The sequence below is a fragment of the Falco naumanni genome, chromosome 1 (assembly GCF_017639655.2).
Source record: "Falco naumanni isolate bFalNau1 chromosome 1, bFalNau1.pat, whole genome shotgun sequence".
Lineage (NCBI taxonomy): Eukaryota > Metazoa > Chordata > Aves > Falconiformes > Falconidae > Falco > Falco naumanni.
Window position 1 is genome coordinate 76,507,236 of NC_054054.1, and position 24,677 is coordinate 76,531,912.

Genomic DNA, 24,677 nt, shown 5'->3' on the forward strand with positions numbered 1-24,677 from the left:
CCCCCTCCCCATCCCTTCCCCCCAAAAAAAAGAACTTTGTATTGTGAATGAAGCCCTGGGAGGAGAAATAAATAAGCTTCTGGAGTGTTATGTTAACAATTACACAATATTCATTCTATACCTAACAGTTTTGATTTTATGGCATATTCTGTCCTTTTCTAGACTTTTTAATTTGAAAGAGACAGATAAGGAGAAGTAACGTGCATGTGGACAAGAGAGAGGAATTCCATCTGCAAAGTGGAAGTTCTTAGTGAAAACTTGGTGACAATCCTCCAGGGAAACTGGTTGGTTGGTTTATTGGTTTATTGATCAAGTAATCAGGATAATCTTAATGGTGTTTTACTACTGATTATTGTGCTTGAACTACATTTAGAACCTGCAAATTCATCTAAGGGTTTGGAAATAAAATGTTTATGGCTTCTTTATCATGAATTGTGGAATGTTTAGAATATATGTGTATTTGCATTTTATTGTGGATTACTGCTGAAAGCATACACATCTTCTTTAATGACAGTTTGTATTGACTTAAGAATATTATTCTTGGAAATCTTAGGCTTATTATAATAAGTAATTTGACATATTATACTAATGACTTAAAAAACTGTCTTACATATTATTGCTATAGCCATAAAATACATAGCTTAATGTTGTTTTCTGTAATCTACATAGGATAATTACAGGTATATTGATAACTTTTTTCTAGACTGACTTTCTCTCAGGAAGGTAGTATTTCCTATTCTCTATGCTAGTGTTCTGAAAATAGTTTTAAATCTTCAGAGTAGAGAGTCTTCTAGTCTTTTGCTGGTCTCATTCATCTTCCTGTCAGGAAGGTTTTCTAGATAGGCAACTTAATAATTTCCAATGAATTTATTTTATACTTCTAGCTATAGACACTCTTCTACCTTTCTCAAAAAACCCAACAACTTAAAAGAAGAAAAATTCCATTCACTTCAGCATCACAACTTCAAGGCACATGGTTTTCCTAAATTATGAGCATGTTGGAGCCAAGTTTGTGTCATGTAGATGTCAGAATTATCTTGGAAAGCAAAATCCATGTTGCAGATTGCATGGATCATTTTGATTTCTTTCTTCCTGTAGCATAACCAGAACATGAAGTAGGTTTTGTTAAATGTCTGTTTTCTGATGTGTTGCTTATTCCCACTCTTGGATAGTGATGAATTTTGAAATAAACCTTGTACAAATTCTCAGTAGACTTGGGGGGGTTGGCAACAACTATTTTCCCCCAATAAATCAGTTCAATTATGACAAAACAAAATTACTACTGTAGACACAGCAGCTGAGATCTGCAATTCACCTATAAATCAAGGAATGGAAGGTAGCTGTCATTCAGTTGTGTGTGCTGTGCCCTTTGGGGTTGTTGTCTTTCTCTTTGAAACTTTTTATGAAAACATACTCTAAGTACAAAGTCCTAAACAGAGTTTTGTTTTGCTTGTACTGCCTGTCTCACACAGCGCAACACCAAATGCTTTGGTCGGTGGGTCTCAAACATTTTATTGACTTGGTTTTCCATGGAAATGTGCTTTTCTTGGGTCAGCAATTTTGGTGGTGATTTGGGACAAACCAGCAAAGTTAAAGCCTTTTAATTTATTTTAGTTCAATGACATCTGCCTTCTTCAGTATATAGATATAAATGAACTTTTCTGAGCTGCTTTTTTTGATATTTTTTTTCAGTTTAGTTTGAGGTGTTAATATCCCTTTTGCAGCAGTTGTCTGGTAGTAGCAGACAAGATACCTCAGTCATACTGTGCCAGAGTGCTACTAAGAATAGAGAGGTACCTATCTTGGATTTGAAGAACTTTTAGCTGCTATTGTGTTCTTAAGTTTTTAAACAACTTAATCTGTGTGGTGAACCACTAATTGCTACTGAATTATTACATTTCTGTAGTAGGCCAAAAGTGAGATCAAATACAGCAGAGAAACAGGTTTATTATATTACTTATCTTTCTCTAAAAGGAGTAAGTCATACCACTAGAATTGCAACCTTATTTTTTCCCTCCCTAGCTTCAGATTTATGACCTAGGGATATGAACATGTAGTTCATTCTTCCTGGGTCTTTGCAAGAGTCACTTCAGTGACTGCATGCTCTTGTGCTCCAGTGACATTGCCTGTGTCCAAATGCATGTGGTAGGCGAACATGCCCGTGGTGTATCAGGTAAATGGGGCCCTCCTTGAGGAGGTCAAGGTCTCTGTCAAGTATTCTGCTTTGTTTAATTACTGTTTTCTTGAGCAATCGCTGCCACTTCTCTAGCTTTGGTAATATGTCCTTTGATCGATTGTCTATGCTGGTTAGCTGTATACCTTTCTTCTAGACCCACTGTGTATAATTTTAGACTAACACATCAATGCATTTTGGACCATACTGCCTAACTGGCCTTTCTGTTCTTTCTTTTTGGCGGACCCATGCAGCAGAAGTGTCTGAAGGCTTGAGATTTGGCTTAGCCTGTACACATGTGCATAGGCTGCTAGTGCGAGTTGATCCCATTGCTTGCCCTTGAAGCATGCGCATTTATACCTTTGCAGTGCTGCTGACCTGGAGCTGTCAGGCGGGCCTCTTGCCTGTCGTTGTTGCTGCACTTACTGGAGGGAAACAGCCCATCCACGTGTCTGAAGAACCACGCATTTATTTACTGTGGTGGCCTGGATCCCATAATGTGTAATACCATAGGATTACATAGATCACATGAAGAAGGTAGTGGTACCCCAATTAGCTGTCTGAGCTCATGCAGTGAGCATGTGAGTAGTGTAGCTCCCTGGAGATTTGGGACAAGGTGAATGGTGTTTTTTAACTGCAGCAGGCCATAGATAGGACAGTAGGATTTTTGTCTTGTTATAAAACTTACTGTGTGTAGTTTCTGTCATGAGATAGATCTTTCTCTGTAGGGAGAAGTCACAAGACGTTCTTACTTTCATGTTAGCAAGTTGGATTAAATTGTGCTTGATGAGAACAGATTGATACTTTAACTATATTGCTTTACAATTTGTGGGGACTTGTTCTCTGCTAGGCTTTTAGGCAGATAGCTTTATCAGTGTGAAACGTATCTTCTCCCACCCACTCACGGGAGGCATAGTGTCTTTGCAGATCCTGGGTAGAAAAGATAGCTTGAAGAAAGATGACTAAATGTGGAAGGTTTGCTCAAGGTAGACAAAGGACAGGGCAACTGGTGGACTGCAGCATTGAAACACAAAGGAACAAACAAAGGAGGAGGGTAATTGTTCATGCAGTTTAAACTGTTCCTCTAGTAATACACTGCAGCTTTCTTGCTTCTGACGGTGAGTAGTACCTAAACAAAAAGAGGATCCTCTGATGCAGTGGCTTTTAACAGCTGATGTTTTCTCAGTTGCCTGCCACAGACCTACTGCTCTCCAGAGAGCAAGCTGTAATCCTTCTGCGTTCTGGTGGTGAATGTATAGGATCATTAAGGGTGGGGATGTGGCTGTTCTTCATGTGTTTTGCTTTTGTAGCAAAACTTAACACAAGTGAGATGAATCCTTTCCTTTGAAAAGACTCATGTCTTCCTTTGAAATCGCTGCTGTTAATAAAATTTAAACCCTCTCCCTGATCATGGTCCCTAAAGAAAAGCTGACAAATTTATGCAGAAGGCTTTCTTTTCAACCGAAAATAAACAAACGCTCAACAAGGTCCCTTTTAAGCTGGAACTAAGTTTTGAGGCATGCTAAAATTTGCCACTCATTTTTCTCCTGCCCTCTCTCACCCACTTATCAGACACTGCAGAGATGTGATTACATAGCTATGCAAAAGACCATATAATTGCCCTCTGCTTCTTTGCAGTTATCTAATTTCAAGGCTCTTTATGCTACACTGATCAATGAAAATTTTTTGATATATGGAGTTTCTTTCACTGCTGTTGAACCTTCTTGTCAGTCTCTCAGTTTTCTCTTCTGTGCCTGGACTGACAGGGTGGAAAGCTTTGGCCAGTAGAGAAAAAGCAGACAGTACCTTATAACAGAGGAACACTTGTGATCAAGAACTGTTGGAGAGCACAGCATCTTAGTATTTCAACAGAAGACAACCTTGATACTCAAACTGCAGAACTTTGCAGTGTATTTTGTGTCTACCCTTACTGCGTTAGGCAGTGTATCTTTTGTCTGTATTTTGTGCATTGCCTGGGAAGCCCTGGTTCTGCAGACTTCTGGCTATTTTTTTTTAATTCAAAAGTGAAACTTTCGAAGAGAGACACTCCAGTGGGAGTGGACTTCGCAAGGGATTCTCCTCTATGTTGTTCTTCCAGTGTACTTTGCAGTAAAATAAGTACTTCTGTTGACTGGGGAGTTCAGCCCTGTAATCAGCTGTGTAAAAAGGGTTGATGATTTACAGACTTCGGAAGAAAAACTGAAAGCAGATATCCTCCATGAGTGCAATTGACTGGGTCTCAATCTTATGATTAATCTAAAGCTACCCAGCACAGTTGTGGACTGCTGCATGTTTTTGAAGTGAAAATAGGCCATGTTGCGCTGAAGTTTTCTGCTCTTTTCCTCCCATCCTCTTCATTTACCAGAGACTGCACAGATCTGTTACAGACCTATGCATGTGACTGTGTAACTGTCTCTGCTGCTGCCTACGGAGAGACAAGTGCTTATTAACATGTTTGTATATGCAACATGGACCAGATTTGCAGAGAAAAAACCTCCAACCAACTAACCAAGCCTACATTGAAAGCAATTTAATATGAGATCAACAAAGTTTATGTAGGTGCAAATTAGTTGCCGAGTTTCAAAAGCTGTTGTGTGGTTATACAGAGAATATAGGAAGATCTTAGGGGGGGATAGTGACTTGGCTCTTTGAATCTCCATTCCTTGTGTGTGTGATGTGTATGCTGGTGCTTCTTGTTCCACATGGGGATTCTTAAATATATAAACCCTTGGTGGTAGGGGCAGGTACCTCCATGTAGTAGAAGAGGGGTTAGAGACAAAAGTGTTGTTAGTATAGGCAGTTGAAATTGCCTATGAAGTGTAGGTAGACTTGGCCTTGTAACAGGGTTAAAAGGCTGATAGATTAGATGAGTTTGAATCGTGGAAAGATTTACCTAAGAAGGGTCTGTTATTGTGTTACAAGGTCAAGGTATTAAACTGAGCAGTGGGTTTTGGAGGTAGAATTTTGAATGGAGTGCAGGAGAGGTGTATTAGCGCTTGTCAGGACTATCAAACGGTGAAGTAATACCTTGATCAGGATTTAGCAGAGAGGAAAGGCCAAGTTATTGTAAAATTTTAACCATAAACTGATTAAAGTAAACAGTTAGTTTTGTTCTTCGTGGCCACCAAGTTCACTTCTACCCCTTCCTGCATGAATTGGTGTTTTATAAATTAATTTATTTTCTTACTTTTGGACTCAGTGTGGTCAAGTTATTTGTCCTGCTCAATTGGCATTAGTTTTACTTCACATGGAATAATATGATGTTGCAGTTTCTGTGGCACATTTGGTCTTGCAAAATAATCAAGAAAACCTACTAATCTAATAACAAAATCTGCTTACCACAAATATAATGAATATATTCTTTCTACTACTGCTATAAATACAGCATGCTAACTTTAGGTTGATAGGTATCTTAAAAGATAGTATATCATCCAATTCAATTACTTCCCTTTCTAAAATAGGTACGGTCTTCTTAGGATCTACTCTGTGACCACTTAAATTGTCAAAAGCTTTGTATGCTTCTTGCAGCACTGTTACAGAGTTTAAAGACTTTGAAGCCTACACAAGCTATTAGTGTTTTGTATTACTAAGGAAATCCAAACATCTCAAGGTGCATTCCAAACTGGAAATATTTGCTTTCTTAAGAGAATTGATTTGATCTTAGAAATATTATTGCATATTGCAGTCCGCTTGTTGCTGTCTTGTTACTTTTAAATTAGAGATGATTAAAACCCCATAGTATTGGCTGCTGTGTGGATAACATCTGTGTTCTCTCAATACTCTTAGATTTCTGATCCGATAGCTGGGCTAGATGAAAGTGAACTTAACTGTTGTCAAACTTAATGCTTGCTGCAGGCAAGCTGCAAGCTAATAATCTAAACTTGGTATTTTTGTTCTTCATTTGATGCTTTGTAAAGTCTGTTTGTGATGACTTTGTGCAATAGGAGTGAACATTCAGAATTAATTCTTAGACTGAATTTTACTGAGATGATGTTGTTTGTCACAAGGGACAAATGATCTTTTCTGTGATTCTTTGTTATTAAAGATGTAAGTGGCTTTAATCTTGTGATTGTATGTATGTATGTGCACTGTACTGCTAGGTGCAGGTTTTAGAGTATGTAAATGCTGGAGATGAGCTTTCTATTTTACAGTTTGTCAATCACATACTCCCAAAGATCTGTATCAAGCAATGGGGTAGTATTTTTTCCTGTAATAACAAATACAGTAAATGGACCAGGCAGGATGCATGCAACATCATCTCAAAGGAAGCTTCCTAAAACTTTTCTGTGGTTGATAGCATAGCCATTTCTAGGGTTAGCCATACTGAAAGCCCTTGCTGTTCTGATCTTGTGTCTTCTAACTCTGAAAAAGATCCAACTTGGATCAAAATGCGTGCAGTTGTTAATGACCTGTGTATCTGAGAACTCCCAGCATTATAATTTGAATGTGCCCAAATTGGGACTTGGAAATAGCAAAAGTCTTGTAAATATCTTGGCTAAAATAGGACCTTAGGAGACTTCATGCAGGAGATGAAGGGACACCTGCTTGTCTGCTTGTCTTGAAGACTTCTTTCACAGGGACTGTATCAGTTCTTTTTATATGGTGGCTAGATTTAGGATATCCTTGTGTAGCAAAAGATGTCCACGCTGCAAGTGCAGACTGTAGCAGTCACCTGCTTAGGCAGTAAGCTGTTAGCGGAGGCAGGACTTGTGTGTTCAGTAACATAGTGGTGGTTATAAATTCTTACACAAATGTCAATAACTAAGTAGCACTTCTGTGGAAAGTGAGCCTTCCTACTGGGCACACAGACATAGTAGTGGCTCCATCACTGGATCTCTTGGGGCACCTTGCTGTGTATTGAATGTGTGTTGAGAGATGTTCCATTTCTGTTCACTTTAGGTCATCTTATAGCTGCAGAGAAGTAGGGCAATATTTCAGGAATCTGTAATGACTAAAGCACCAGTATGGAACCTCTACCCAAAAAGAGTATTTTTGGAGTGCTACAAGATAGAAATACTTATTTAAAGGAGGATCTGTCTGATGGGGAGAGATTAGGTACTGTATTGAGGTTTATGGAGTAGAATCTGAGGCTGTGGTAGGAAAGATGGGTGAAGAAAAAAGAGAAAATTGCAAAGGCTAGGGAGGACAGAGAATTAAAACAGAGTAGAGGAGAAGAGAAGGTGATGGGTTATGTAGTTTTGGATTGCCTTTGTATGGTACATCCTAGAGCTCTGCATGCATCTCAAGAGTCTTACATCACTCATCCTTGATATTTAACAGCATTCTTGAAGAAAGCCATAATTTTCTTTATTGTTGTTTACTAACTTAAATAGTGGATGCTGATCTTAAGTTTCCAATTCAACTTTTCGTATCATACGGCTGTACTGCAAGAATTTGTCATGTGATATCTAACTGCGTTAGATACCAATTTCTTTTATTTAAACTCTTAAATAACATGCGAAGTCTACATTGAAACAACCTCTAAGTTGTAAAGTCAAGCAACTCGTAAATTCCAGAATTGAGCTTGCTTCTGCTTTGTTAATTAAGTTCTTTTGCTGCACCTTATGATACCATCTTTAATTACACAATCACATTAGGTTTTTCCAAAGCTGCTTGCTTCACTTCATGCACAGGACAGATCTGCTCAAAGGGTGAATCAGGGCTGTGCTGTGAAGGGCACTTTTGCCTGGAGGAGGCTGCTGAACTTTTAAAGAAATGAGAAGACTTTTGTTTGAAGGAGAGGGCTGACAGAGAGGGAACTGATAGGAAGTGAACAGGTGATTTGAAGAATAGGTCAATTAAATAGGCCTTTGGATTATTAGGTATGGTATTAGGCAAACTACTTAAAGAAGGCTTTTTCTAAGTGGTCTCTGAACATGCATCTCGTTTTGAGTTTTTTTTGGTAGAAATGTTGAGCTTTCGGAGCTGCAAGCAAAACTCATCAGAAGCTGTGCATTGAACATGTAGTGGTACCTGCTTAAGTCAGTAACAATAAAAACCTCCAGATCCTAGGCCTCTGAAGCTGGGTTCTCAGATCCACTTGCCACTTTGATCTATGATTGTTTTGTATTTTAATTTTGGGGGTGGTGTGTGTGTGTGTGGTGTGGGTTTGTTTGTATGTTTCTGTGCAGGAACATCCATAATGTAGAGATAGTGCTATTCATTTTTACAGGACTTTAAGAAGTAGCAATATACTGGTAAGTGCCTTCAAGTAAGTGAGCATATGAACCAAACTGTTGGGAAAGAGTGCTTCAAAGTGTAAGGTCAGTGTAAGCACAGAAGAGATAGACAGGTGAGAAGTGTGAGTGGAGTAGTGGGGCAAGGAGTAGAGAGACTTTGACATTTTATAAGGGATTACTTCTGTTCCCAGTGTTAGCTGGCTCTCATGAGCTAATTCTCACTGGTTTTGCACAGTGTTCTCCAGTGCATCTGATTCTAGGAGGTTTATTACCTGGTGAGTAGCTTGTATGGAGCGCCAGCTTCATTCTGGAAGTAGTGTTACCCAAACAGATAAACCATCTGGAATTCATGCTGACTTCTCCACACATGGCTTGTTTTATCTGCAAAAAGGATGAACTGGATTGTGCTAATTGTATTGCTTGAGAGTGTTTAGAAAACATAGGAAAGCATAGGAAATGCATCTTGTGTGCTGTAAGAAGCAAGGGTTAGGATGGAGGGGGAAGGCTCTGATCATGCAGTTGAATCTTGTTGAAACCTGAACATGTGAATATACATATATAGATACAGGGGATTGCATAACCACCTTTTGCTTTTTGCTTGCTTCAGAAATCTAGTTGTACCCTGTATATTTTTGGCTGGTTTTGAGACAGGCTGTAAGTTTTCTTGTGCTAACAGTTTCAAGAATGTAAGCAGAGCACAAATGCAGGGAGCAGAGATGTCCACTGCCCAGAAAAGACTTTTGCCTGTTAAGATACATGCAGAGAAATACCTGCTATACTGGCAGAGAATTGCTATATGAGCTGTGGCAACTGATAGTACAAAATTTTCCTCATGTATTTCACTAAGCCAATGAATGTCCAGGGGCCCTGGGATCCTAATGAAGACTAGAGAAAAGGAGAGCACTTCAGAATGCAGTCTCTAATGAAAATAAAAATCTGCTGTGATTTAGGCAAACTGTAGGAACTTGTGGTGCATTTGTTGGCTTCCTAAACTCTTTGTGTGTTGGTGTTGTGGAGGTTTGATTCGGGTGGGGATTTTGGAGGAATTTTGGTGTGTATGTGTTTTTTTTATTGGTACATTGGGGTTTTTGTTGGCTTTTTTGTTTGGTTTGGGGTTTGTGGTTTTTTGTGTGTGTTTTTTTTTTTTTTTTTTTTTTTTTTTTTTTGCTATGGCCCAAACCAGAATTGAATTAAAAGCCTAGTTCACTTGCAAAAATGTAAAGCTTATGGAGGGGAAAAAAAAAGGAAAAAAGGTGGGGGGACACCTGTGTGATTTAAATATTGTTGCTTGAGGGAATAATATGTTCTCTTAAGCCTCTCAAATATCTGGAAAATATCTGTCTTTGTTTCATTTTATCTTTCCCCTGCAGGTGTGCAACTACTTTGATACTCAGGTATCTAGGATATTAAATAATGCATGAAAAGAATGTTTCAATGTTTGGTCTTATTCTCATAGTCCTTTAATATGACATCTCAATGCATTTGACTTAGCATACATGAAGGTTTTATCTTTTATGTTGTTTGGTTTTGGTACAGATGCATCCCCATACTTGCATATGGTGTTCTATAGGTGTTTCCAACTGTTTATTATATGCTTTCTGACAGAAAACTTTTGAAGTATTTGTAATTATTCATGGAAACACTGTTTAAAAAAAAAAAAACAGAAATAACCTGCACTTCTTTTACGTGTGTAGTTTATACATTATTTACTAAGCAACTCTGGAGAGAGACATGATCAGATGGCTAAAATATCGCAATGAAAAACTAAAAATATCGTGACTTATGCATAAAATGTTTACTGCATGAGCTTCTGTTATGCTTGTTTGGTTTAGTAACACCTTAATTTAGCCACTGATCTCAGAAGTTTGAGCATTAGAAACTATTATCCTGAGGAAAAGTTTCAGAAGCTGGTCCCATATAACATGCTTTCAAATATTCTATCCTCAAACTGAATTAAAAGAAAAATGTTTTTAGTATTGTCTTTAAGTATGTTCTTTTTCTTACACCCTGTATTTTGATGTGCATAGGTATATTTGTGTTTTGTTTTTCTTTGAACAGATTTCTCTGGATACCAAAGCTCAAAACACAGTATCAATGTCATCATGATGCTTGAACATCTGTAGCTAACTAGAAGATTTAGAAAAGAAATTCATCATGGCTTAGTTGGCTTGACCTTTGGATAATTTATAATGTCCTCTGGAACCAGTATCAGCAAAAACCAGCAGGCTCCGAGCCTGCAGGGTGTTGACCCAGAAACATGCATGATAGTGTTTAGAACGCACTGGGCACAGGTAATGTTAATTAGTTTTATTGATTTGAGGTAGGCTGCATTAATAAGAATTTGCTTCATTCTTTCTTTTGGGATAATCCTGAATCCTCAGGAACAAATGTCCTTCATGCAGAATGTAGTAGATGACAATTTAAAACACAAAGGTTATTAACATTTCAAGGTACGGTTAGGTTTTACTAATCACACTTTGAACTCCAGATTTGCATCTAAATGGGAAGTGATAGGACATAGTAATGTCTCACAGAAGGCCTAGATCTTCTTACTGGCTTTCCTAGTGATTCATGGTGACTCGTACCCTGTTGCAAACCTCTGTGCTTCCTTTCCTTACGCTGGGTAAGGCTTGCCTATCTTTTGTAAAGCATATTAGACACGTGGTGCAAACCTGTATGCAGTGTTGTTTATTATGGATAGACATAAATTATGCACTTCAGCATATTCTAAAAACTGTTTGCATGCCATCAGGATTATAATTGCTTTTAGGCAAAGATGTTTTGCTCTGAGCACTATAACATAGGATCTTTGATGCAGAATATGAATAACTGATGGTTTATGTAAAACTGATTTCTGTGCTGCTGCTTTTGCTGTTTTTTGGCTATCCTGAGAAGCAAGACAGATGAATGGTGGTGTTCCTGAGATGTTTCCAGAGTCAGAGGAACCATTGTTCAAGAGTCACCTTTTCTCACTTAACTCTAGTGATGCTGTCATGTTAGGGGAGCTGCTCTTCCCTTGTGTTTTTGTGGCAAATTTGCTCCACAAAAAGGCTGAAGATGGTGGTTGTTTCACAGACAATGAGCTTCACTGATTGTGTGCTGAACAGAATTTAATCCAGGGGTGTAAGTGCTGGGATGACAATTGTTACTCAATCCTAAATCTGTACTGAATTTTGCAAGATTATATGAGCATCAGTGGCCTTTTGGTATCGTGTAAGATGCAGCAAGGAAAGATCAGCTCTGTGGGCTTCTGCTACTCTGACTACTACAAGTCACCTCATGATACTGATACGCCTGAGCACGGTTACTCTAGCTGAAGAGCAGGCCTTTTGATTTCAGTCCTCTGTGACAAAGCAACTTTATTTCAAACACCAGTGAAACTGACTTTCTGAAGGCTAAGGGAGCCTAGTTTATCCATATTTCAGAGAATCCCAAGTTTTCAGCAACAGAAATGGCAAATTTAGGTGATTATTAGAAAAAAAAAAAAAACAAAATAATTGTGTTTTGGCCTCGTATGTTCCAAATGTGAAACTTTTAAACTTAGAAAGTTTGATAGACAAAACCAAAAAGCGTAAAAAGAGTTTGTGCTTCTTGTGCTAAGAATTTTGATGTTTTGGGGTTTTTTTTCTTTATGGGTGAATGCATTTTTTAAAAATATGCACTTAAAAGATATGATCTGCATTTGTTTCTCTTTAGGTTCTGAAAATCTTAGAGAAGCATGATCCTTTGAAAAACACTCAGGCAAAGTATGGGGCAATTTCACCTGATGAGGCCAGCACTGTTCAGAATTATGTGGAGCACATGCTTTTCTTATTAATTGAGGAGCAAGCAAAGGATGCCTCAATGGGGCCTATTCTGGAGTTTGTGGTCTCAGAAAACATCATGGAGAAGCTTTTTCTTTGGAGCTTACGGCGCGAGTTCACTGATGAGACAAAAATTGAGCAACTGAAAATGTATGAAATGCTAGTAACCCAATCTCATCAGCCTTTGCTGCATCACAAGCCCATCTTGAAGCCTTTGATGATGTTACTAAGTTCCTGCTCAGGAACAGCCACTCCAACAGTAGAAACAGAACTGGTTGTCCTCTTGAACCAGCTCTGCTCAATAATAGCCAAAGATCCCTCCATTTTAGAACTGTTTTTCCACACCAGCGAGGACCAAGGAGCTGCCAATTTCCTCATATTTTCTCTGTTGATTCCCTTCATCCATCGGGAAGGAACAGTAGGCCAACAGGCCCGTGATGCACTGCTTTTCATAATGTCTCTGTCTGCAGAAAACAACGTTGTTGCAAACCACATAGCAGAAAACACCTATTTTTGCCCAGTAAGTTGTTCTTGTTTTGCTTGATCTTCAATGGTAAACCATCTCCCCTGTATTCTTCTCATCCTTTTCTGTCATTGTTGATAAAGATGTGTTGTAACACATTTGTTTCTGCTAACAGCTGTTTCATGAATTGTAACACTGTTTAAGCTGGTCCTACTGCCAGAGTCTTACTCCTTGCTCCCACACCGGTGTCTTTGGGCCAGCACAAGTGTTTTTGCAGTTACACAGTGAATTGAATTGGGAAACTGATGAAAGTTACAGCAGAACTTGGTGGGAAGGAAACCTGTTCTGTCTCACTGTGGGGCCCCTGTGAGGTTCTGGGGGTGAAGGGAGTGAGAAGTGGGAACAGGGTGTTCTGAGGCTGTTGCTTCTGGTGGCAGTGCTAGCTTAAACAGGCTGTGCTTGCCACATTATAACATCAGTTCAACAGTTAAAAAAATAAGTGTGAAAATAGTGTGAGTGTTATAAAGTGTAGTATTTTTGCAAGGTGAAAGGGAGACTTGCTCTTTGTCACAGAGTTGGACATTTCCATGCTGTCTCAGGCAATGTTGCAAAAATCAGTTTGAGATCTGCAACAGATGGGTTCAAAACCAAACATTGTTCTGTAGAGAAGGTGCTCTTGTGTGCCAGTTTTTGGACTGATTCTTTTATCTTCTGTGTGGCTTGCATTTTAGTTTAATCAATGCCCCCAAAAAAATTCAATTGAGGGGAGCCTTACATAGCTAACTAAAGCAAAGAGCATTAGAGCAGAAAACACTAGAATCCCTGTCTTAAGCATTAGTGCATGACAGCTATTCCAGCCATAGGTTTCCATTTACTCTGAGGTTGCTACGTCCTTTGAGCAGCAGGGCAGAGCCAGTTTTGCAGGCGGGAGGAGGCCTATAAGTTCCAAAACAAAACTTCTAATTGGTTTCCTTTGTCAGTTGTAAATATTGCATTGAATTTCTTGTGCTGAGAGACTCTAGTTGACCTTGTTTAATAGATGGTGCTAAAGACTATGAACTTGATTCTCAAACTGTCCCTGAGACAGATACTATTATTGGATCCGTGCTATAACTTCCATAATTACATCTTCCAATTAATTAAAAAAAAAAAAAAAAAGCAGACTTTTTACACTGAAGATAAAAGCCAGCCATATTAACCTTCGAACAGCAGGGAGCCATGATTGACAATCATTCTAATTAGGAAGGCTTCTTGTCAAAGTGTGCTCAAATCAGACTTTCTGAGCAGTAATGAGACTGGCCTAAATCTATAATAAAACTTTAATGCAATACCATAGAATTAGCATACTAGCACATCTTCTTTTTGAATCTGAGTGTCATGAGTTGAAGAAGCAGGTTTTGTTCTAGTGGAAGACTCTGTAGGTGTCAGTGTTATTTTTGTATATCCCTCAAATCACTGCAGATGTGGCCTCAGCTACTCTGCAAAACAGCTAGTGCAGTCCTGTGCTAATAGGAGTGGCGTTTGGATGGCCACGTGGTGATGCTATCTCTGGTTCTGGGGCTGAGTTGCTTGGTAGTATCTAGGGGTTTCTTTACCATGCCTTATTAAATAGTACAGACATCCCCTGGGATGGGGTCTGGCCATAAATCTCTGCTGCCTTATATACCAATTTCAATGTTAGATATGTGCCAAAGTGATCCTGAATGCTTTCTTGCTATTAGCTTTTGTGCTAACTTTGATTAGCAGCTTTTTAAAACTAGATTGTCCGTAACATTCAAAACTGTAGGCAAATAAACTATTAAGAAGGAAGGGGACAGGCTGCAGTAAGATATGTGACTATTTTTAACACAGAATGCGTAGACAAACTATTTGACAAAGTTTTCTGATTTTACAGAGGTTTTTCTGCCATACAATTTTTATCATGTTTTGACCTGAAAGTTTTCTGAATCTGATTGAAGATATTGTCTGTTCAGCATTATAAGAAGAAACAATATTTCTAAACAATTTTCAGCAGGATATCATCTCAAAGTCTCTCCATAAAACTTTGTATTTGTAAATGCCTCACCGCTTAGGAAATAAAGTATTAAAGCAGGAGGAGGTATGACTCTGCAATGTCCTTGAAAAGTTGAGGCTGCAAAGAGGTAGAAAGACTATGGATACGGGAGGAAAGGAAATTATTAAAGGGCAGGAATTGGCTGTATAGTAATTGATTATATATTTACAACACATTTTAATCATATAATGTGTCTGGGATTACAAATCATAGTCAGTGTCTTCTGTGAGTCAAGAGAAAGTAAATAAATCAAGGAGACTGGTTTGCAAAGAGACTTATGACTCAGTGGTGGGAAAAAAACCACTGGAGATGCTTGTAAAAGTAGATGAGCATTTAGGGTTGACATGACAAATCTTGGGAGAAGTTTAAAAGGACACTGCTCTGGGTAAAACAAAAAATAAAACCAATGTTGCCCTTCCAGGACATGAACTCATTCATTTCCTTCCCTTTCCTTTTTATTTATGTTTATAATTTTACTGATTAAAACTTCATAATGTAGTGCATTGTTTTATATGCCTGCTTATGGAATGGGAAGAGTTCTGTTAGTAGTTTCAAATAGCAATCCTGTTTATATCATATATGCCAATGAAAATTTTCAAATGTTTTTTATGTAAAGAGATGAAATTGCTTTCAGTGGCTACTCTCTGTCTCAGAGCTTTAGAAACATTATTTTGGAGAGTCACGTGTTGTACTTAATAGCAAAAATAAGAGCTTTTTAGACTACAGAATTTAGCAGCTACATCTGTCACTTCTTACTTCAATATTTCAGACAAACTAAAGAGTTTTTTTACTTCAAGGCATTGACTGAGTTCATTGCTCCTTTCAGGGGAGAGTACTAAGTTTTGTTCAAGGTCAGTTTCTTGTGCTTAAGGACTAAACTTCTGTATGAAGGAGAAAAATGGATAGTACACAGCTCTGAAAATCAGATTGCTTACTGAGAGGGTTAGTGTGTGTTTATGAATAGCAATTAAATCCTAAGCAGACAATGAAAAATCAAGTGTGCATTAATTAACAGGTTGCAACAGAAAAGAAATTCAAGTTCTCTCTTCAGAATTTTTTCTTCCTAGAAGCCTCTGAAGCCCGGGTTTGTGAATCTAAGTGCGTGAGGGTTACGTATACGTAGTTCTATAGGCCTAGTAAGACTTTCCTAACTTTTTGCTTTGAGCTCTTCTACCCTGAGAGAGAGAAAAAACAAAAAAGGTTCAGGTTATAGAAAAATGTGATTGTACAAATAAAGCTTTAGCTTCTTAGATTTTTAACATATCTGTAGCATCTGTCTTTATATATCTGTGTATATACGTGTATGAAAAAGTATCACAGCATGCTAAAGCAGTGAATTTTCTACAGTATTCCCCTCCTCCCCCCCCCTTAATATTTGGCTTAATTATGTATACCAGAATAACTCCATCTTCAGAATTGTGATTTAGGAATGGAAAGCATTCAAAAAGACAGCCTTTGTCTGGCTTGGCTGGGTTAGCAATTGTAATTGGTTACAGTTGTGTATGATCAAAACCTGAAACTGCTTCTGTGAACCCGCAGTCTTTGACCTGCACATTGTGAACTGTTTGTTTTCTAATAGATTAAACAGTTGTGTTTCATCTGAGCTTTGACTGTCTAGCGCTGTTGATGCCAAGTAGCCCTTTGTAGAAAGAGGAAGAGTTCTTACAGGAGTCTAATGAATGAAAATTAAAGATTTCCATCAGACTGAGTCTTAGTGTTCCCATTAAAATGATGATCATATTAAAAATTATCCTGAGGTTGTACAAAATCATGTCACGCAGGTAAGAGTTGTAAATAATATTTAGACATTTTCCAGCCTCAAATAACTTTAATTATTAAAACCTTGGTCTGAAGCTACTAAATACTCTGGATATATGCAGTAAAATTTAAAAAACCTTTTTAGAAGTATGCTTTTAAAATTGTAACTAAAAATCCAATCTTGTGCTTCAGTGGAATGTTCTACATAAATCTGTAAGCCTTAACATCACTGGAAACAGTGTCTATAGAGTAACTATTTCAGGTTCTTTTGTTTCTTCCGTTCCCCTTCCAAATAAATAAGAAAGGAAAATGAGAAATCACAAATGGTGACAGTTGTTTTTAAATTATTTTTTTAAAGTGGATTCAGTTGAGTTCAAGTGCCTAGGAATGAAAGTCAGCATAGTTCTGTGGTCTCTGTGGGGCTGAACTTCATTTTTGTTGATTGGGGCGCTTTAACCCTCCATTTCTAATGTTTCATATTTCAGAGTGAAATCCCTTCGTAGAGGCATCTGTAAGCAGTAACATTCAAATTGCCAAGAAAAGAAAGGCAAACTGTAGGTAAATGACAGCGATGGCTTCTTCTGGAAGGGACTGAAGGAAAGTGTAAAATGCTTTTACAAGTATTTAAAGAGATATAATAACTTTGGATTAAAAAAATATAAGACAACCTGATTTTTTCCATCACTTTCTCCTAAATACCAGCTCTTGAAAGAAGGGTATTAAATGGAAGGCTCTTTAAAATATTCATGTCTTTCTGCTGCAGGACTCTTTCAAAAGGAAAGGAAATTAATCTCAACGCTCTTACCTTACTAAAACTAGTAAGGGAAACAGTTTGTGGCATTGTCATTCAAGCAGATGACCAGTTGGAAAGTTAACTTATTTCTCCTTTCGTTTTGAAATACAGGTGCTAGCAACAGGATTAAGTGGCCTCTATTCATCTTTGCCTACAAAGCTGGAGGAAAAAGGAGAAGAGTGGCACTGTCTGCTGAAAGATGACTGGCTGTTGTCACCAGCCCTTGTACAGTTCATGAATTCCCTTGAATTTTGCAATGCTGTGATACAGGTAATGGAGCAGAGTCAGTGTGTCAGTTGGAAGTAGGAGTTTTTTATATATTCTGCTGAAGTTTGTAAACTTCAGAGTTATTTACTTTTATTAATGGCATAGGCTTCTTAAGTTACACTGAAATAAGTTGCTTATGAAATGAATGCTTTGTGCTGTTTGTCTTGGTTATAAGGTTATAAGGATGAATTAATATATTATTGGTTTTTAGGTGACAAATGTTTCAAATGAAAACAGTAGATTTGTGTGGTAGCATGATATTTCATTATGTAATTGGAAGGATGTTCTGTTTTTTTCAAACAATGTTTCCTTCACATGTGGGAAAATACAGTCTTTTATATATTTAAGCACTGAAAAACAGTCTGTGTTTGCCTAAGCTCTCATAATAGTGTACAAAAGAAAACAGTCTGTTTTGCCTGTTGGCAAGTACTGCATAAAGAAAGCTTTCCAAGCAGAATTTAGGTATCTTCCTAGAAATGTAAATTCATTTTAGATTGGCCTGTTCGTAATCCGCTCTCTATTCTTAGTGATTATTTCTTGATTACATTTTTTTTTCCTGGCTTTGATCCCTTACTATTTTTTTCCCTTTGATCTAAACGTAAAATGAGATTTCTGTCTTTTTACATTGTTTTTAGAACCCTGGTCCAGTATTTTATTAAAACATGATGTAAATTCTACAGAAACTCTGGATTTATGTGTTACTTGAAGAAATATGCTGAATAGGATCGAAAATTTAATCACGTTTAGTGTTAAATAAAAGAAACTTTTTAATGAGATGTGTGCAAAATACAGTAAAGCAACTGTTTGACTATTAAAGCATTGAACAAGCGAAAATAATAGTAGATGTCATCCTTTAAATGTGATATACAAGATGTTTAACATGCGTCTTTAAACGTGGCCAATATTCATTTTGGTGTCTAAGAATTTTTCTACAAATCCTGATTTGCAGGAGGTCATATTTGATACTTTGAAAAAATGATATAAAGGTTACCACAGACAAATTGAAGATGAGCATATTACTTAAAACCACTTTTCAAAGATCTTCAGGTGACACGCAGAAAGAGCGGTTCCTGACTGCTGCTTGATTGTGTCTTTATAGTCTTTCTTCAGCTGAATTGAAAGTTCAATTACTGCAGGATTTTTTCCTCGGTGCATGGAACTGTCTTCATGGTGTAGCTTGTTCTGTGCTGACCCAAAAACTTTGTCTAGAAGTTAAAAAGGGACAGTGTGGCCAAAATCTCTTGCCATTTACTACTTTTTCCCTGGATCACAGCATAGGAAGGGCAATGCTTTTTCTTCCCCTTTCTGAAGTAAGGGTTACAAATTAAAGGAAGTCTAGGAAGAATTGCAAATGGGAGAATGTATTTCTGGCCACATGTAGGCTGTGAAATTCCAGTCTCTATGTGAACTTTAAACAGAATATATTAACTTAGAATGCTTCTGAATGGATTTTTTTTTCTTGCTTTTATGTAATTTCTTTTAAATGCATGAGTTGATAGTATATTTTCTTTGCGAAAACAAAATGAATGCTTCATCATAAAATTAAATTTTTGGCTTCTAATAGCGGTTCACTTTTTAAAGCTCCTAACCAATGTATTGAATGAATATTTCATTTCTGTTAATTTTACAGTGGTTGGGAGAAGGGCATATGAATGGTATGTTCTTATCCCATAGCTAGAACATGCTTGGTTTATGTAGTCTTGAACCATAGGAATGCAGCTGTTCTGCTTTTTCTTCTTGTAGGAGGACAAGTTAATGGCAAATCCACCTTCAAGTGCCCCTGACAAGGTTGCAGGAGCTAAATTTAGAATCTCAAATCTTCCTTTGATGCATGGGTATACACACTTTTCTCTCCATCCATTCATCTTTGTCAGCATGCAGGGAGATTGAAAAGCCCTGTTCTCTAAATTTGGCAGGCTTACTGCAATTAAACATAGCTTGTGTATTTCTTTGAAGAAGGAAGAATCTTTAAGAACCTGAATCATAGCAATTGCTGGTGAGGAGGACAAACGAACATGTCTTGTTAAATGGGAAAGGGTTTTGGTAGTGGCTAATAGCAGTCTGTGCCCTGTCTTCCTTTAAATCTTACTGGAACTGTTCTGTGTCTTTCTTTCCTCACCCTCATAGGTGGCACATCCCTCAATACGTAACCAGCTTGTGAATTACATTTACAATGGATTTCTGGTGCCAGTAATGGCTCCTGCGCTCCATAAGGTCAGTAGTGTATGCAAGCATGACATGGAATAATAATGGGCAAAAGCATTATGGATGATCTCTGTGTGAAGATACTATTAAATGTACTGTCAGTAGACACTTCGATGTAATTGAGTAAGTTTCTAGGCTAACTTTCCAGCTTTTCATTCCATACTTTCTATTTGCGCTATACAGATTATTAAGAAAGACGTAGGTGTTTCTGAAAATGTTTAAAATTCTTAAGTGAAATGAAGAACCGAAATATTGTTGTTGGACGAGACTGACATACCATCAAAAAAGCAGTGACCTTTTAGACAACATTTCATCATGGCAGACATGTTTCCATGAGGATTTTTTTCCCCAAAGGAATATTTTCCAGAAGGAAAAGACCCACAATGAAAACGTTCGGTCAAGAAATATTATGCTAATTTTAGCAAAGTTGGTATTGTTTTGTAATTCCTTATCACAGTTGACAGAGGTGTTTTCATAAAGTGGAGAAAAAAATGGAGTTTGGTGTCAATTTTGTGATGTTTAGGGTGCAATTTGTATTGCTTTGAAGAAAAAAATAATTCATTTTTCTTTGAATTTTAAGGGTTATCCGTTGCAAAATAGGTCACTGATGTTGGTAAATTATTTAATTTTTTGTTGTTGTTAGGCTGCAGGAAACTACATTTCCAACTGCTGCAGAATATGTTGATTAACAGTCTTCATTGCCCTGTAAAAAGAACACATTATTTGAGGAGAAAAAGTAGAAATTGCTGAAAGTAAAGATCCACCAAAAACTGCCAGGAGAGGACTAATAAATTACTTTTTGAAGGTCTACCAATTTTTACTAAGCCTGCCAAGCAGAAAGCATTGCACCTGTTCCATTTTCTGAAACGGTGTAACCTGCTTTCTAGTGTAGGACTTGTCTTGGCACTGCACACAATTCTTCATGGTAAATAGCCACTTACCAAGAAAGTAATAAGTGGTATAGAATCTTCTTCAATGATTCAGCAGACCTCAAGCATTTGAGAACTTGGCAAGGGCTGAAATAAAATTGGCTGCAATCCAGATCAAGGCTGTTGTCTGTCACTGAGATAGTTCACCTCCTTACCTGGCAATAATTTTTTCTATTTCTGTATCTTGACTTAATCCCTTACCAAGACTGGGAATTAGGATCAGAAGTGAAAAGATAACCAGCTTTAGGTTGAGATTATGGATAATAAGGGAGAGATCATATTCTAGTCTTATGGTACTGGTTTTACCTCTGAAGCATGTAAGACAAATTTTAGGTTGTTTTGAGTACTGACACGCTGCTGAATGCCAATCTTTACTGGTCAATAAATCTGTTGACCCCCTAGTGGGTTGATTATTTCCCTGTTGATAGTACTTAAATAATTTAAAGCATAGTGTTCTGATTACTTTTCTTTTCATGTGATGAAAATGTTGTTGGAGCGCAGTTATATAGTCTGAAATTGGGTGGAATCGTATTTCCCTTGAAAATGGAGGTGTTGGCTGCTAACATATGTGAGTTTCAAGCCTAGATCTTTCCTGAACCCTGACATTCTGTTTGGTGCCTTGTTCTTCCAGTAATAAACCTTTCCTTGATTAGTATTAAGCTTGACTTTTTCATCTTCAAAAATTAACTACTTATGTGTATAAACGCCAAAAGAATTTAACGGAGAAGATGGATTGCACCATCTAGTGGATCTGATACAAGGCTCTCGTATGTACGACCAAAACTCCACAGCAAGAGGAAACAAGTAAGCAGAGGCACATTTGACCTCTTTAGTCTTTCTGTGCTGTGCCCCACATTCATTTAACTGCAAATAATTATGTTACATCTTCACTTTTGGGACATATGTCTATGCACTAAGACAGATAATTGTGCTGTAACAGCCCTTTCATACATTAAAATAATTTTTGGTTGCCATAGAAAATAGTCATGCCAAGTTGGGGAGTAGGCTTTGAAAACTGTATCACCCATTTGGAGACTTCAGTTTTGTAATTAACCTTTAAGTTAAGAAAGAATTGTGAAGGGCCAAAAGGAGTGATAGGCTACATGCACCATGATGGTTTTTAAAACAGAAGTTCTTTCACTGAAACACTAGTAAATGGATCTTGTTTTTTTTTTTTTTCTTTCTTTTAACTCATCGAAGTTGGTTTGGTATCCTGAAGTCTACTTGTGGCTGAAAATTTTAGTTTTTATCCAGTCATTCAGTTTGGGTTGTTCTGGCTTATGAGCTCAAATACAATGAGTAATGGAGCATGGTGTAAATACCTGATGAGGAAGACACATCTGTGGAATGTTAAAGGGAGGAGTGGCAAGAAAAGATGATAATTACCGGTACATTTTCCTAAGGGGTTCCTACAAGTCTTATTTCTAGAATTTAACTGGTATGGAACAGCCGCTTCTGATAACTCTTGGTGATAGAAATGGAAAGAAGGAAGGAAGGGAGTCCAGGGAGTCCAGACCTCATGTGGCATTCAAGCCTTAATATCCTACACCTAATCTAGCACCCATAGTTCTACCTTAATGTAAACATAGGAAGGGAGATGAGCTTCTGGCTCTGCTTTTGAATGACTGATTATTGGGTAGGCATACTACTTCAGACCTGTTCTCTCTGTACTATATTTTAGTTTTTCTTCAAGAAATAATGTTTTCAAGAAAAAATTGCTTTGCAGCAAGACACAGACTTGCACTTAGTGTTTTTGCAAAGACAACTCCAGTCAAGAATGCAGACATCTAGGAAAGAATTCTTGAATCTTTTCTGTTCTCAATGTGATAGAACTTCATTTTACTTTAAAACAACAGAAGCAACATAAACAAATCATGTTAATGTGATCATCAAATCAAAATTAGTTGATTAAAGTATATAGAATAAAATAAGCCAAACAGCTGTACAAGCACTGTTAGATAAAATGTGTAGCTAATATTCTTGTTTACTGCATGAAGGATTAAAAGCTAATAACAACATCAGTTTGCCTTTGCCACTGATGTATTCAGACGTGAGCAAAATGTCTGGTATGAGGAGGGTCACTAACTTTTGGATTAAAATTAAGCCTATACTGTAGATGATAGATGCTGGCCAGTCTCTTCCTTTCTCCTGTCTCTTCACAGAATCACAGAATGGATGAGGCAGGAAGGCATCTGTGGAGATCATCCTGTTGAACCCCCCTGCTCAGAGCAGGGTCAGGTAGAGCCCGTTGCTCAGGGACATGTCCACTTGGATGTTGAATATCTCCAACGCTGGAAACGGCATACCCTCTCTGGGCAACACTGTTCCAGTGTTTGACCACTTGTACAGTAGAAAAATGTGTGGTCTTTGCTTTCCTTTTTTTTTCTTTTTCTTTTTTCCCCCCTAACATTCAGTTGGAATTTCCTGGGTTTCAGTCTGTGGCCCATTGCATCTTGTCCTCTCACTGGGCACCACTGGGAAGAGTTTGGCTTCATCTTTGCTTCTTTCCAGCAGCTGTTAGCACACATGGATAAGATGCTGCCTGAGCCTTCTCTTCTCCAGGTTGAACAGTCCCAGCTCTCTCAGCCTCTCCTCATACGATAAATGCTTCTGTCCCATAAACATCTTTGTGGGCCTGCTGGACTTCCACCAGTATATCAGTGCATCTCTTGTACTGGGCAGCCCAGCACTCTAGATGCATCTTACCAGTACGGAGTAAAGGGGAAGGATGCCCCACCCACCCATCTGCTAGAATCCTCTTCTTCATGTAACCCAGGAAGCTGTGGGTCATCTTTGTCACAAGGGTACATTGCTGGCTCGTGGCCAATTTTCACAAGGACCTGCATGTTCATGGCCAATTTTCACAAGGACCTGCATGTTCATGGCCAATTTTCACAAGGACCCGCATGTTCTTTCTTGCAAATCTGCTCTCCAGCGTGTTGGTGCCCAGTGTGCACTTGTCTGGGGTTATTCTTTTGCTGTTGAAGCCCTTCTTGAACTCCAGCTGGACTTTGGCTTTCCTAATCTCCCTGCACACTCAGGCAGTTTTTCCATATTCCTCCTGGCTCACCTGTCTCTACTTCTGTCTCCTCACATTTCCATTTTGATAGGAGCTCCTAGTTCATCTGTGCAGACCTTCTGTCTTTTTTCCTTGCCATCCTTCTCCCAACTTAAAACATTGGACTATCAAACAAGACTTTTGGTAAAAGTAGCATCAGAATTTCAGTAAGTAGAATTTCAGTGAAAGTAGTTCAGAATTTCAGTATGTGGTCCAAAGCTTTGAGATACATATATGTGTGATCTTGAAATGTCTGTAACATTTATGGAACTATGTAGTAAGCGTTGCCTTTTTTTAATTTATGCAGATTGTCTCCCTATACATACTTACTATGCACGCAGTTCACTGTATGAATGGAACAGTACAAGAGTGAGGGTAGAGATGTATTTCTATGAAAAAGTCAGGGGGTGGGGAGACCAACATATTTTGATTGGTGTGATTTTTATGCTTTTTATCTCAGGAAGCTAGTGTGGAGTTGAAAAAAGAATTCACTAGTTCAGGTCTTTTCAAGTTAAGGAAGTTTCAAATTGATTGGGCTAGCTAGCTAACTTAAATAACCTGTTTTTTACAGTGAGCTCTGGGAAGGCTATTTACATAGCAGATTAACTGCAATGTGCTTAAATAACCCAAACATTCTCAAGTTTATGACTGCCTAACTTCACTTCTCCAAGTAGCACATTCTTGTAGCCTAATTTATACCCAGTCTTTACTAGTCTTGTCACTTTGTGTGGGTTATCCCACCTACACGTGTGATGAGCAATTGACAAATACGGTTGTACCTCAGAAGCTGCATATTGCTGACTGGGTAGATAGAGCCCAGATTTGTATGAAGTAGCTCGGGATACGGATTAACTGGCTGTGCTGGGTAGCCCTGTCTTGTCCTTTGGTTGTCTCAGTTTTATTGTATGTTAGACCAAAGAGTTATCTCCCTTACTTCTGACATCTGAGTTCCTCGAGACATCAAAAAAAGTGACTCAATGACATTGTTCAGGGGAG

The 24,677-nt window shown here is 38.0% G+C and overlaps 1 protein-coding gene across 3 annotated transcripts in view; it reads left to right on the forward strand.

Annotated features, from left to right (window-relative positions):
• Nucleotides 1–24,677, forward strand: part of FHIP1A (FHF complex subunit HOOK interacting protein 1A) — an 88,266-nt gene that overhangs the window by 40,294 nt on the left and 23,295 nt on the right. For 2 of the 3 annotated variants that reach the window (XM_040600133.1, XM_040600153.1), the window contains 4 exons: nt 10,411–10,643; nt 12,049–12,675; nt 17,334–17,492; nt 19,617–19,703. In XM_040600133.1, coding sequence (XP_040456067.1) covers nt 10,542–10,643; nt 12,049–12,675; nt 17,334–17,492; nt 19,617–19,703 — 975 coding nt within the window. In that variant the 5' untranslated portion in view covers nt 10,411–10,541. Of the gene's footprint in view, nt 1–162; nt 285–10,410; nt 10,644–12,048; nt 12,676–17,333; nt 17,493–19,616; nt 19,704–24,677 lie in introns of all 3 variants that reach the window. The other variant, XM_040600143.1, reaches the window with a different exon arrangement.